Raw genomic sequence first — 12,467 nt, forward strand, 5'->3', positions numbered from 1 at the left:
TGTCTCTGTTAGAATGTAACTTTTATGAAGGTAGGGTCTGGTTTTGTATCCCAATACAATAGCAACCTACATCCAGTGCTTATGGCAATGTCTGACACAGAATAGTTGCCTAATAAATATTCTTTGAAACAAATGCATGAATGAAAGAAGAAAGCGAGCAAGCAAGCTAGTCTTCCATGAAGCTGTTTCATATAACGTCTCTGTAAAAAGGAACAGGGCGGAGATAAGGGGATATATGTACACGTATAGCTGATTCACTTTGTTATACAGCAGCAACTAACACACCATAAAACAATTATAGTCCTATAAAGATGTTAAAAAATAAATAAAAATAAAGTGTTTTGGTAAAAAAAAAAGGAACAGGAACAGGTGTTTTAAGCAAACATATAATTCATGAAAATCTAAATTTACATAAAGAGTATGTTGAAAGGTGATTTTTCCACTTTACAGAAAGATCCATCATAAGATTCTTTAAACAGGCTTTCCAGGTACGTGGAAAGTACGACTTCATTGATTAAAACCATATGTTTGCACAGAATTCTTCAGGAAAATATCTTTTATATAAAGCAAGGTTGACCTATAAGCAATTTCCTTAAGGCATCTAGCCCAGAATGGCCAACTCTCAAATTTCCTAGGTAATAGGTAATGGGAGGCCTGGAATGCAGTGGATATTCGAAACCCTAGAATGCAAAGCAGTAATTTCAGCCATTTAAGTCTGCATGACTTTTCTCACAAAAATAGCTAATGGGGAGAGGAATCAATGTATTTGAATCTCCCCAGCTCCTCTCTGTGTATGTCAGTGAAGGTAAGAATGGCTGTGAAATGACCCCCAGAGAGGCTGCCATGAAAGGAGAACACAGGCTTGTAAAATTCACTAGATTGATGCTTTTCTCCCAACTCCCCCCACCACCACTACCACCACTGATAATTAAGTTGTCTCATTGCAAAACTGGAAAAAGAATTCAGTGTTTTAATAAATAAAAGGCAGTTAACTTCTCTGAGTTTCAATTTCCTCATCTCAACAATGTGGGAGCCCTTTTGAAGATTATTGTCTTATAATTCTATTCTTGAACCTACCCAAACTTTACAAAATAAGGTAATTGGTGGCTGCTCTCTGTCTAATGAAATAAATTTCACAGCTATTTCTGCCCTTCTTACTGGAAACTTTAATAAATGATCATTAACTTTAAATCAAAACATAATATTTATAGAATTGGTTGAATGGACTATTATTGATGGTTCCTGCTTAGAAGAAAATGCTTGGCAGAATTTACTTACAACTAACCTTTTCTTCATCAAGCATATCCCACTCTGATGGAAGAATAGTAAGCTGTTCTCAAACTGCAGTACAAGTGAAATATTTTAGCTGCAGGAAGGAAAAAACAATACGTTGGTTGTGGTCATAAAGATCAAGGTCGACTAGGGTATAGGTTAGTTTTACCCTTCAAAAATCAGACTGCTTTCATTCAGAAAATCTAAAACCTCCAAATTTACAAGAAAATATTTGAGACATGGGGAAAAAACAAGCCTAAAATCTGTAGAGATCATGGCAACAATTTTGCCTTCATCTGCTTCCTGAGGCATTATTTTACCCTCACTCCCCACAATTCTGATTTTTCTTTGTTTCAGTATTATTATATTTAGTGACATTTTGAGGGAAAATTATTTTTCTAAGTGGTGTACTAAAGTATTCTCACATAAAGGAATTTATAGTAATAATGTTGATCCCTAAGACTCTTCTGCGTGGGTCTGAAAAGTTAAAGAATGTATTCATGGAAACACATTATTTAGATATCTCCCGCTTTGTAGGTTAAAGCGAGATCTTGAATATATTAACAAATCTGAATTATTTGAAAGTTAGTGTTCTCATATTTTGTCTGTATTTTTCTCTCTTTCCTATTTACTTCTATGAAAGGGATAAGTTCATTTCTTCAGTGAGAAAAAGGAATAGATTCAGAAAAGGAGGCAGGAAAAAGGAAGAAAACAAACAAACAAAAAGAAAGGCTGGGGATGATGGAGTTAAAGCTGATGGTTGATCAACTGAGATCGCCAAACTAGACTGGATACAGCGAAAGGACTGAAGTAGGTGCAGAGGCAGGTGGAGAGATCGCAATGGGGAGAGAGGAAGTTCATGAAAGAGACTTTGCTAATTGAAATTATAATGGAAAAATATGCAGAAGAGTCAAGGCTGGGAGAGGCTTCTGAGGAAAGCAGGATGCACTCTGTACTAGGCTAACACCAAGACTATGGATGTTAGCAGCGCCATCTTCCACGTGTGATACTCAGAGCTGCCACTTGGCCAGTAATCTCCACTTTGGGTTGAAATGCAATCCAGAAAGAGACAAATATGTACCCATTTTTATGAAATTCTGATGAAGACGGGAATTTCTTACAAGTTTATAATTCAGGTCCTCGTGTGAGGAGATTCTGAGTCACTGTGTGTTGGGAGGCTAGGGGAGAGGGATGGGAGCAGGGGAAGGGGGCAGTCAACAGCACATGTGTAATTTGAAAAATGTCCTCAGGTTGGATAGATGGAAGGATGGATGGATACATAGATACATACAAAGAATGATAGATAGAATGAGTAAGCTAAAGGGATAAACACACACGCACACTTAGTTAAATTTGTAGCTATCTAATAAGGAACAAGGGACACATGGGATTTCCTTAGATTTAAGAAGAGTCTTTACCTTAACTGAAGACTATGCATGATTGAGTGACTTTTATCCCTAGTTATCAGCAGAGCATCAGTCATTTTATTTTTTCATGTATGTTAGTACCAAGACTATGGTAAGAAAATATCTATTGGTAAAAATGCCTATCATTTAAGAATATGTTCTACCAATAATTAATTGCTGCTTTTTTTTTTTCATTTCAAATGTGCAGTTTCATTTTCCCAAAAGTGCTAAGGAAACACAATGTTCTTTTAAAGTATCATAATTGCAGGGAACCCTAGTGTACTATTGTTTGGAATGCAAATTGGTACAGCCACTATGGAAAAAAATGTGGAGGTTCCTCAAAAAATTAAAACTAGGGGCTTCCCTGGTGGCGCAGTGGTTGAGAGTCCGCCTGCCAATGCAGGGGACACGGGTTCGTGCCCCGGTCTGGGAAGATCCCACATGCCGCGGAGCGGCTGGGCCCGTGAGCCATGGCCGCTGAGCCTGTGCGTCCGGAGCCTGTGCTCCGCAACGGGAGAGGCCACAACAGTGAGAGGCCCGTGTACCACAAAAAAAAAAAAAAAAAAAAAAAAAAATTAAAACTAGAACTATCATATAACCCAGCAATCCCACTTTCAGGTGTATATCCCAAGGAGTTGAAATTAGGATCTCGCAGAAATATCTGTACTTCTAAGTTCATTGCAACATTATTCATGATAGCCAAGATATGGAAACAATCTGAGTGTCCATCAAGATGAATGGATAAAGAAGATGTGGTATATGTATACAATGGAATATTATTCAGCCATGACAAAGAAGGAAATTGTGCCATTTGTGACAACTGGATGAACCTTGACGGCATTATGCTAAGTGGAATAAGTCAGACAGAGAAAGACAAATAACTGTACGACGTCACTTATATGTGGAATCTAAAAAAGACAAACTCAGAGAAAAAAGTAAAGTGGTGGTTATCAGGGGTTGGGAGGTAGGGAAATGGGAAATGTTGGTCAAAGGGTACAGACTTCCAGGTATAATATTAATAAGTTTGGGAATCTAATGTACAGCATGATGGTTATAGCTAACAACACTGTATCATGCACTTGAATGTTGCTTAGAGTTGATCTTAAATGTTCTCACCACAAAAAAGAAATGGTAACTTCATGGCAGGATGGAGGTGGTAGCTAATACTATGGTGGTGATTCTTTTCTAATTTATAAATGTATCAAATCAATACATTCTACACCTTAAATTTACACAGTGTTCATGTGCCAATTATATCTCATTAAAGCTGGAGGAAAAAAATAAAATCACCACTGTGCCCAGTTAACCACACTTAAGCCAAGCACCGGGGAGGGCCTTTAACACACTGACCTTGGGCTGATTTGGGAAGCCTGCAGCTACATGGGAGAGTGCATATGGCCTGAAGGAAAATGTGCAATGTAGGAGGTGACCCATGTTCTAATCCCAGTCCTGCCCTGAACTTGTTGGGTGGTCTTGGTCAAGGCCCAGGGGCTCTCAGAGCTTTTGATTCTTCATTTTAAGATGAGAATGTTGAACTAGGTGTTCGGTAAAGTCCCTTGCAGCACTCTCACTATGTAATCCCATGAGTTTAATCTTCAATGTCAATGCCACCTGGAGCTCTGGAGGCCTATTTAGGAGGTCGGTCAGTGTTTAGCTATATGGGAACAACAACCTTTCAGTTCTTTAATCTCTACTGAATTAATGGTTTGAAATTTTTAGTCTTTAATCACATGATTTTGTGCAGACTGCACAGTCAATAGAAGGAGGGAAAGAAGGAAGAGAGGAAAAGGAGGGGACTTCGGTAACTGTATTATTTTTCTGATCTCAGCATCTTATTTTAATTCCATTTTATGTGAAATGATCTTGTATTGCTTAGAATAAAGAATTCCATTTTATGTGAACTGATCTTGTATTGCTTAGAATAAAGAATTTAATGAATTCATCTCATAAGTATCTTCAACTAACCACGAAAAGAGCGTAATTATCATTAACAATCATCTTCTCCATGTTTCACTAGATTTGGAAAGAAGAAAGATGATAAGGGTGGAAAGGCTGAGCAGAAAGGTCCTCTGAAGCATGGTGGCCTGAGAGAAGAGGAGCTGGAAAAAATGAAAGAAGAACGTGAGAGGTGAGTAGAAATGCTGGGCCTCTTATTTTATTTTCATGCGTGGTCTGTGTTAACTTGGTTATATCATCAGTCAACTGGAGAGATCTTATTTTAAGAAGCATAAAGGTTGACTGATACAAAAGGAGAGACACCTGATATAAATGGAATCTGCTTTTTAGGGAATTTTTATTATATTTTGAGAAGAACTTAACTTCATGTTTTTATTATATTGGTACTTATAATTCCATGATGTGCTGCCCCCAGTTTTGACTATATCAATGCATATGTTCCCTATGGTTTAAATGAGGAGTTTTTTGTTTTCCGGGTTTTTTTTAAATAAAAAGGTCATCTGGATATTGATGTTTAGAGCTATCAAATTTCCATAGTCTGTTCCTAATTTTTGTCAAGCTGTTGTATACCTTCTTAATTTTATTCTGCTAAGCCCATTTGGGTACTGTAATTTGAGAAGTACATGCCCTTCATTTTTAAAAAGCCAGTGCCTTTTATTAGGCCATCAGCAAGTTGCAAAGTGTGTTGCCCATCTGTTAAAGGGCCGGTTTCATTTACTGAAATAATGACAGTTTGCAAGGGCTGAATTCTTCTATTTGAGGAGCTTAATGTTCCATTAGGACAAGAGGTCCTTCACATATCTTTGATGTTAACTCTGGCATTTATCCCAAGTAGATATATAAATGTCTGATTTTGAAACATGTAAGTGAATATTCATATTTCTCCTGACAGTTCTTTGCCTTCACAACCAAATGAAGCCTGGAGAAAGACTGAGATTATTACATAATTTTAAGTATTTGATGCTGACTTGATCATGTATGAAGTCAGATTTGTGCAAATTTTTCCTTGCTTATTAGTAATAATAGTTCTTGTCGTTTTTAAAAACTCAGTTCTTGAACTTATTTTAATATTCTAGCATGTGTATTAGGAAAATCATACTTCTTATTCATTGCATTTTCTGGCACAGAGCAGGCTAAGAGTATCTAACTGTTAAGCTTTGACCCCTATCTTGTGGTCTATTCCCATTGAGAAGGCTGACTTTATCAATAGCAAGAAAAAAACCCTATTTAGTCCTTTCTTGTTTTTGAGAGGTTGATAAGCTCAGTTCCAGGGTCAGTGGAGCAGAAGAAAAGAAATCAAGTGCTTTCCATTGTTGTTGACTATTCACCTGTCAGAGTTGCCCCAAAGAGAAGAAAGATGAATTCTCCATCATAGCCCCAGATTCAGCAATCCTGTAATGTAAAATGTAATTCAGGCTAAGATTTAAATGCATCTGTTGGCAAAGACATCTGTGCGGTGAGACCATGCCATAGGTCTTTACTGCTCCCCTAACTTCACTTTCTGAGGTACCACATTCTTGCCTCATCTTCAGGAAACTGAGCTATTTGCTAGAATGCAGACTTCACATTTTTTGCAGCTCAACACTTGCTTGGGGTTGGGGGGTTTCCTGTTAGTAGCTAGGGAACTCTGTGCCAGCTAGAAAATTGGTAACTCAGAAAATAAGGTGGGTTGTCTTTAAGCAAGAGTTCATTTTCTTTCTGGTTTTGCCTTTAGGAAGCAGGTGCCTGAGGAGTTTTGTTCTTAAAAGCAGAACTGTAAACTCACCTCAGCTGGTTATATGGGCTTCAGGACCAATTTTCTTAAAATATGTTTGGTCAAAATATTGAAAGAACTATACTATTAGCCTCCACTTAGGCCACTTCCTGCACGTGAACACATAAAACACATCTGATATGGGTTTCCTAGAGACAACATTGTCTCAATCATGTACAAGGGGAAAGAGTGGGAGAAGTTGATGTTATGGTTGGGTGCTATCGAATTAATGGCCAAGGATATTTCAACAGCTCAGGGACTGAAGACCATAGAGGGTGGAGTGAAGGCTGAACATTTGACATTGCTCCCAACCCTGCAGTCCCATTTCTTGGCTCTCTATCATCCATTGGAAACAATTCACAACTCTTAAAGAACTCAGCAAATGTATCACTCTTCATGGCCTGGCCACAGGAAGAAAAAAAATAGAATAAAATAGGAAATAGTGTATACAAGTTCACAAAGTTGTCTTTTGTTCTAATACATTTAGAATTTGTTACCTGAAGATGATTCAAGCCATCCGGTTGCTTACTTGCTTCATCCTAGTTGTCATAGATATAATAGTTTTTCATTAACATATTCCTTTTTCAAAGAGTTTAAAGCACTTAAATATAATATATACTGTATATCACTGAAGCCAGCTTGCCCCAATTTATGAAAGATGATTATTAAGCTTTCAAGAATTCTGTGAGCTGGTTGCTAAACCGTTGGTAGCTTGAGATTGGTCATGGTGGGAGTATTTACACCACAGAAACTGGCAGGTGATGGTAAATTGGGTTTGTTTTTTTTCAAAGAGCCAGTTCACTGACACATCGCTGAGGGTCCGTACCAATTCTGTTTCGTGTATAACCAGGAAGAAGTTATCAAAAATAGAGGCAAAAAAAAAAATACTCATCCAAATCAAAACACATGACTTCTTATAGATAGCTATGTTTCTCAATATGGCCCATGGGCCACCTGCATCAGAATGAATGACTTGGGGAGCTTGTTAAAAAGTGAAAATTCCTGAGTGCCACACCGGACTGGCAGAATCAGAATCTTGGAAGTTAGAGTTCAGGAATCTGTGCTTAATAGTTCACCCAAAGTGACTCTTCAGCAGTCTGAGAATCACTGAGTTTGAGGGACAAGATTTAGCTGGAACATTAGATTAAACTCTTCTCATTCTATGAAAAATGATGTACAGATTTTTTTCCCAGGAGGATTGAATAACCCAGTATAAAAACATCGCCATCTTTCTTATATGCCCTCTCTGAAGCAGCCTACCTTACCTGCACACTTTTACAAACAAAAGAGGAACGCTTGCCAATGGTCCCTCACCTAAGGGAATATGGATCTTTCCCCACCCCATCCCCTCATGTGCACAAAACTTACAAAGATGATAAGTTTATTAAGAAATTTTTGGAAACATAAAAAGTGTAAAGAAGATGATTAAAATCATGAATAATTCTACCATAATTCCATAACCACTATTCATATTTTTATGATATTTTTACTATATTTTTTTTGTTTGAAAACTTGGTATTCATACTGCATATACTTACTGTTTTCACAGAATTCCCATTATATTGTGAGCATTTCCCCATGTCATTAATGTTTTGAAATTATGTCATTTTGGTGACTAATATTCTGTGAGATCAGTATATCATAATTCATTTATCTTCTGTTGTCTTCAAATGTATAGTCTATTTCCATTTTTCACTGTTCCAAATAATACCATGATGAGCATCCAAATACAAAAGTCCTTATAATTACCTCTTAAATCATATAATTTGAATGTCAATTCCTTGTAACTGTTTTACTCGAGGGTTAATCTAACCTCAACTCTAAATTTTAGGGTTATATCATTCCTCTCATTATTTTTCTTATGATTTCCATATCTTGTTTTACTTTGCCTATGTATCTAACTCCAGATAGGGAATTGTTTTGGTGATATATATGAATATTTTATTCATAGCTATAGCTATGGAAAGGTCAAAAAAGCCACAACTGGTGGATTGAGTTATTAGATTAGATTGGAGGAATGCAGAGTCTAGAACAGAGATTCTTAGTTCTTCGGGGGGTGGGGGGAGGCATGGAGGATGGAAATTTGCTCCCCAAGGAACATGTAGCTATATCTGGAGACATTTTTGTTTGTCAGAGCTTTGGAGGGGGTGTGGGGAGTGAGTTGCCACCACTGTGTACTGGGTAGAGGCCAGGGATATGGCTACACATCCTACAATGCATAAGACAGTCCCCGTCCTCAAACAATGAGTTATCCAACTCAAACTGTCAATCGTGTGGAGACTGAAAATCCCTGTTCTAATCTATGGACTTCACAAAGAGTAGGGGTACTACCTCTTGGACATTAGAATTGTATTTTCTCATGATATCCTGTGGCCATTGCAGAGAGATATACACCAGATCTTGTAACCCTAGAAGGATTATTAGCTAATTGAGAAACTGTACGCAAAGATTGCTAATGAATATTCCATCAATGTAGGCTTGCAAGAAAAAAGTTTTCCTCAAAAATTTATTTTTAACGCTGGCCTGCTGACCATTGGCATCAGTGATGGTGCCCATTGATCCGATTTTGAATTCCAAGAAGCTGCAGGGGTTGACAGTGTGTCTGATGACAGAATCATCTGGAACAATGGACTGAATCAAACATAAAGGAACTTAATAGGAATAAATGTAAAGTCTTGCTTTTAGGTCCCAGAAGGAACTGTACAAGCACAGGATGTGGAAGGTTTGACTTAATACCAAATATATGAAAAATTTGCCTGATGGTTTTAGTTGAGGGTAAGCTTAGCATGAGTCAACATGGGGATGTGCCTGCCAGAAACTTAATCCAGTCCTAGGCTACAGAAGTTCATGTACAAAAGTGAAGGAAGAAACAATAATTTCTATTTTATACTGCTCAGATCACACCTGAAATACCCTAAGCCTGTCTCACACACAGAAAATGGCAGCACTGAATCCATGTCTCCTGAAAAATATGGAAGGGCCTGGGAATGCATAGTCTGCAGAGTTAAGACTTAGCTCATGTCACGTGATTAAAGAACATTACGCAGAAGAGGAATTAGACGTATTTTATAGCATCCATTCGCTTTCCATTCTCTCTCTCTACTTATTCATCCATTCATTTATTTTCTTGAAGATTCTAAAAAGGAATTATTTTAAGAGAGGTAGCCTTGGGCTTCCCTGGTGGCGCAGTGGTTGAGAGTCCGCCTGCCGATGCAGGGGACACGGGTTCATGCCCCAGTCCGGGAAGATCCCACATGCCGCGGAGCGGCTGAGCCCGTGAGCCATGGCCGCTGAGCCTGCGCGTCTGGAGCCTGTGCTCCGCAACGGGAGAGGCCACAGCAGTGAGAGGCCCGCGTACCGCCAAAAAAAAAAAAAAAAAAAAGAGAGAGGTAGCCTTCAGCTTGATTGAGGGGAAAGCATCCTGACAAATTAGAGTGTCTCACGCAGTGGTGAAAGTATTGACACTGGAAATGTCTAATAAGAAGCTGATGATTACCCTGAGAAAGGATGAGTGCAGCAGGAAAGGATTGGACTAGCATCAGTTTCATAAACTTCAGTCACTGATATATTATCTTCATTGGTTTATTTATATCTATATATCTTCAATTAAATAAAAAGTTATATAATGCAAAACCATGTAAATTAATATAATTAAATTCATCGAGCCACATACCGTCAGAAATCATCTTGTGCACCATTAATGCTGCATGTGTCCTTAGATGATCGCTGTGGTCTCTCCCAGATCTTAGGGTCCGAGAAATATATGAATATCTGAGTATAGAGGCATTTACTTTAAACTCGTTAGAGTGGCCCTTCTTGAACTGGCTGTGGCATTGATTCATGGTAGCATATGCACTATTATTATCTGAATGTATAAGCCCAAGTTTCTTGCTCATAATTGCGTGTTAGGATTTTCTTAGTCTCATATTTGATTTCCTGAGCTGATCATGTGTCCCCTCCTAAAACAAGTCAAACAGTCCATGGCAGTGAAGCTCTGTTTTAAATAAACTCATCATTTTGTTCACGCTCCAGTGAAACTGGCCATAATAAAACATTAGTTCCAAATGCTTATATCCATTGCTAGAAGGATGAATCCAATATTATGTTCAAAGATTATTTCTCCTAGAATTCTTTATCAAGCTAAATTAAATTAGCATTTTCCAAATATTCAGATTATGTAAATTAGTATGGTGAGCTAAAAGCAAGGTATGGTCTTAACAAGTCAGTAAACCATGTACTTTTATTGCTGTTGTTTAGTATTAAGACTTTAAAATTGTAACCTTCTGCAAAGTGTGAAATTAACCAGATTCTAGGACCTATAGAGTACCTAACAATATGCATGTTGTACTTGTATTGTTAATACCTTCTCAAAAGTCAGGTGGAGATTGGTTAAAGATAAATATGTTCCCCTCGTTTATTTAAGATTATTGCACTGAGGGAGAAAATCCCCATTGACCAAAGGCTGTCTTCCATTAAAGTCCTGTATTACTGATTCTGAATTAAATTTTAAAAAATGAAACTTCTTACTAAAATTGGGGGGGGAGTTTAATAACATATGAGTTTGCACTCTAAGATCTTCTATTACTCTTATACCATATCAGAGTTTGTTTTGCAAGGGAGCTCATTTACTGTGTTAATGAAACATTGTTTTTGTAGATCTTATTAGACTCTTAGGATCAATGAGGAGTTGAGGGCGGAAAGTGGTAACCTCTCTAGCTTCAGCATTGAGAAGTATGAAAACATATGGCTCTTGTTTTCAACAACTGGCCTGAACGGAATGCCTAAGTGAGAGTGAAGCTAAGATTTAGGCAAGTTAATCGGTTTCAGTGTCTGCACTCAAGGTTCTTAGTTTTCTTTCCTTTAGGAAGCCTTCCAAGAACTGCGGAGGCTTCTCCCTTGCCTTATCAGCTGAGCTGCTTGTGGCCTGTTCCCTTAGTTTAAATCAATACATGTGTTTTTGATATTTGGCAAACCAAGATTTAATTATGCAGCTGCAAGTTCCCCACATAAACGAAATGCATCTCAGAGATATAAAAACATTCAGAAACCATTTAGAGTTTGAGAATACAAGTGGGTGAAAATCTATTCCCAACCTCTCAGCATTTTATTTAATTATGGGAGATTTTTATGTTACTGGAAATTGAAATGAGAACCAGAATAAGGCTAGAGTTTATCCAACATTTGTGCACACTGAAAAATGAAGATGCTTATTGTATTCTAAGAAAGAAAAGGAAAGTATATTCTGAATTAGTATTTTATGCTGTAACCTACATAAGTATTACACCCCTAAATACATAGAGCAACAAATGATAGGATTTTGTCATTATTATATCCTAAAAAGAGTGCATATTTTATTAAAGGAACCAGAAGGTTGATTTCTTTAATTTGCCAAGAGAATCTCTATAATTAATTATTTATTGAACTTAAACTTTGGCACTATTTAAACTGTTGAAAACACCCATGTTTTGGCATGATTACATACAAATGATTAATTCAGCATGGTTTTACTCCTCTCTCAATATCCCTGTCTTTTGCAATAGAATTTGCTAGGTCCTGTGGTATGGGCAAAATGTTGGAATGATTCCCAGTTATAATAGTCCCAATTTATTATTACCACTGAACCCTGATCAGATCATGGACTGGATTAGATCCCAGTTTTTCAAAATGCCCCAATTTATGGCTCCCTTAGAATCCTGATAAAAATGAATAAGGCTTTGGTTGGCTTAAAGAGATCCAGTTAATTACTTTTAGATTCTTATTAGATCATCACTGCATGGAAGTTATGAAAAATATTACTAGACGGCATTTCTCAGGACAAGGTCATGTTCTCATTTTATGCTTACAGAAAGAAGCTACCAGATTTCTGTCTTTGATAGTGCTAACCATCTCAGTAAATGAAAAGAGATTTGCCGTATCCCAGTAATTACTATTGATGCTTGTATTAGGGTAAGGGTAGCCTTTTTCCCTAGAATAAGAATTAAAAACAGAGAGAGAGAGAGAGAGAGAGAGAGAGAGAAAGGGTCAGCACGAGCTAGCACAAACACAGGGTATAGTGGCCACACACCCACCACCCCTCTTCC

General features: G+C 37.5%; 1 protein-coding gene across 2 annotated transcripts in view; it reads left to right on the forward strand.

Moving 5' to 3' along the window:
- PARD3B (par-3 family cell polarity regulator beta) overlaps positions 1-12,467 on the forward strand; it is a 1,038,680-nt gene that overhangs the window by 796,904 nt on the left and 229,309 nt on the right. For both annotated transcript variants that reach the window (XM_079924321.1, XM_079924322.1), the window contains one exon: positions 4,696-4,806. In XM_079924321.1, the coding sequence (XP_079780447.1) occupies positions 4,696-4,806 (111 nt within the window). The remainder of the gene's footprint in view (positions 1-4,695; positions 4,807-12,467) is intronic.

Source organism: Stenella coeruleoalba (genome assembly GCF_951394435.1).
Source record: "Stenella coeruleoalba genome assembly, chromosome: 6".
Classification (NCBI taxonomy): Eukaryota; Metazoa; Chordata; class Mammalia; order Artiodactyla; family Delphinidae; genus Stenella; species Stenella coeruleoalba.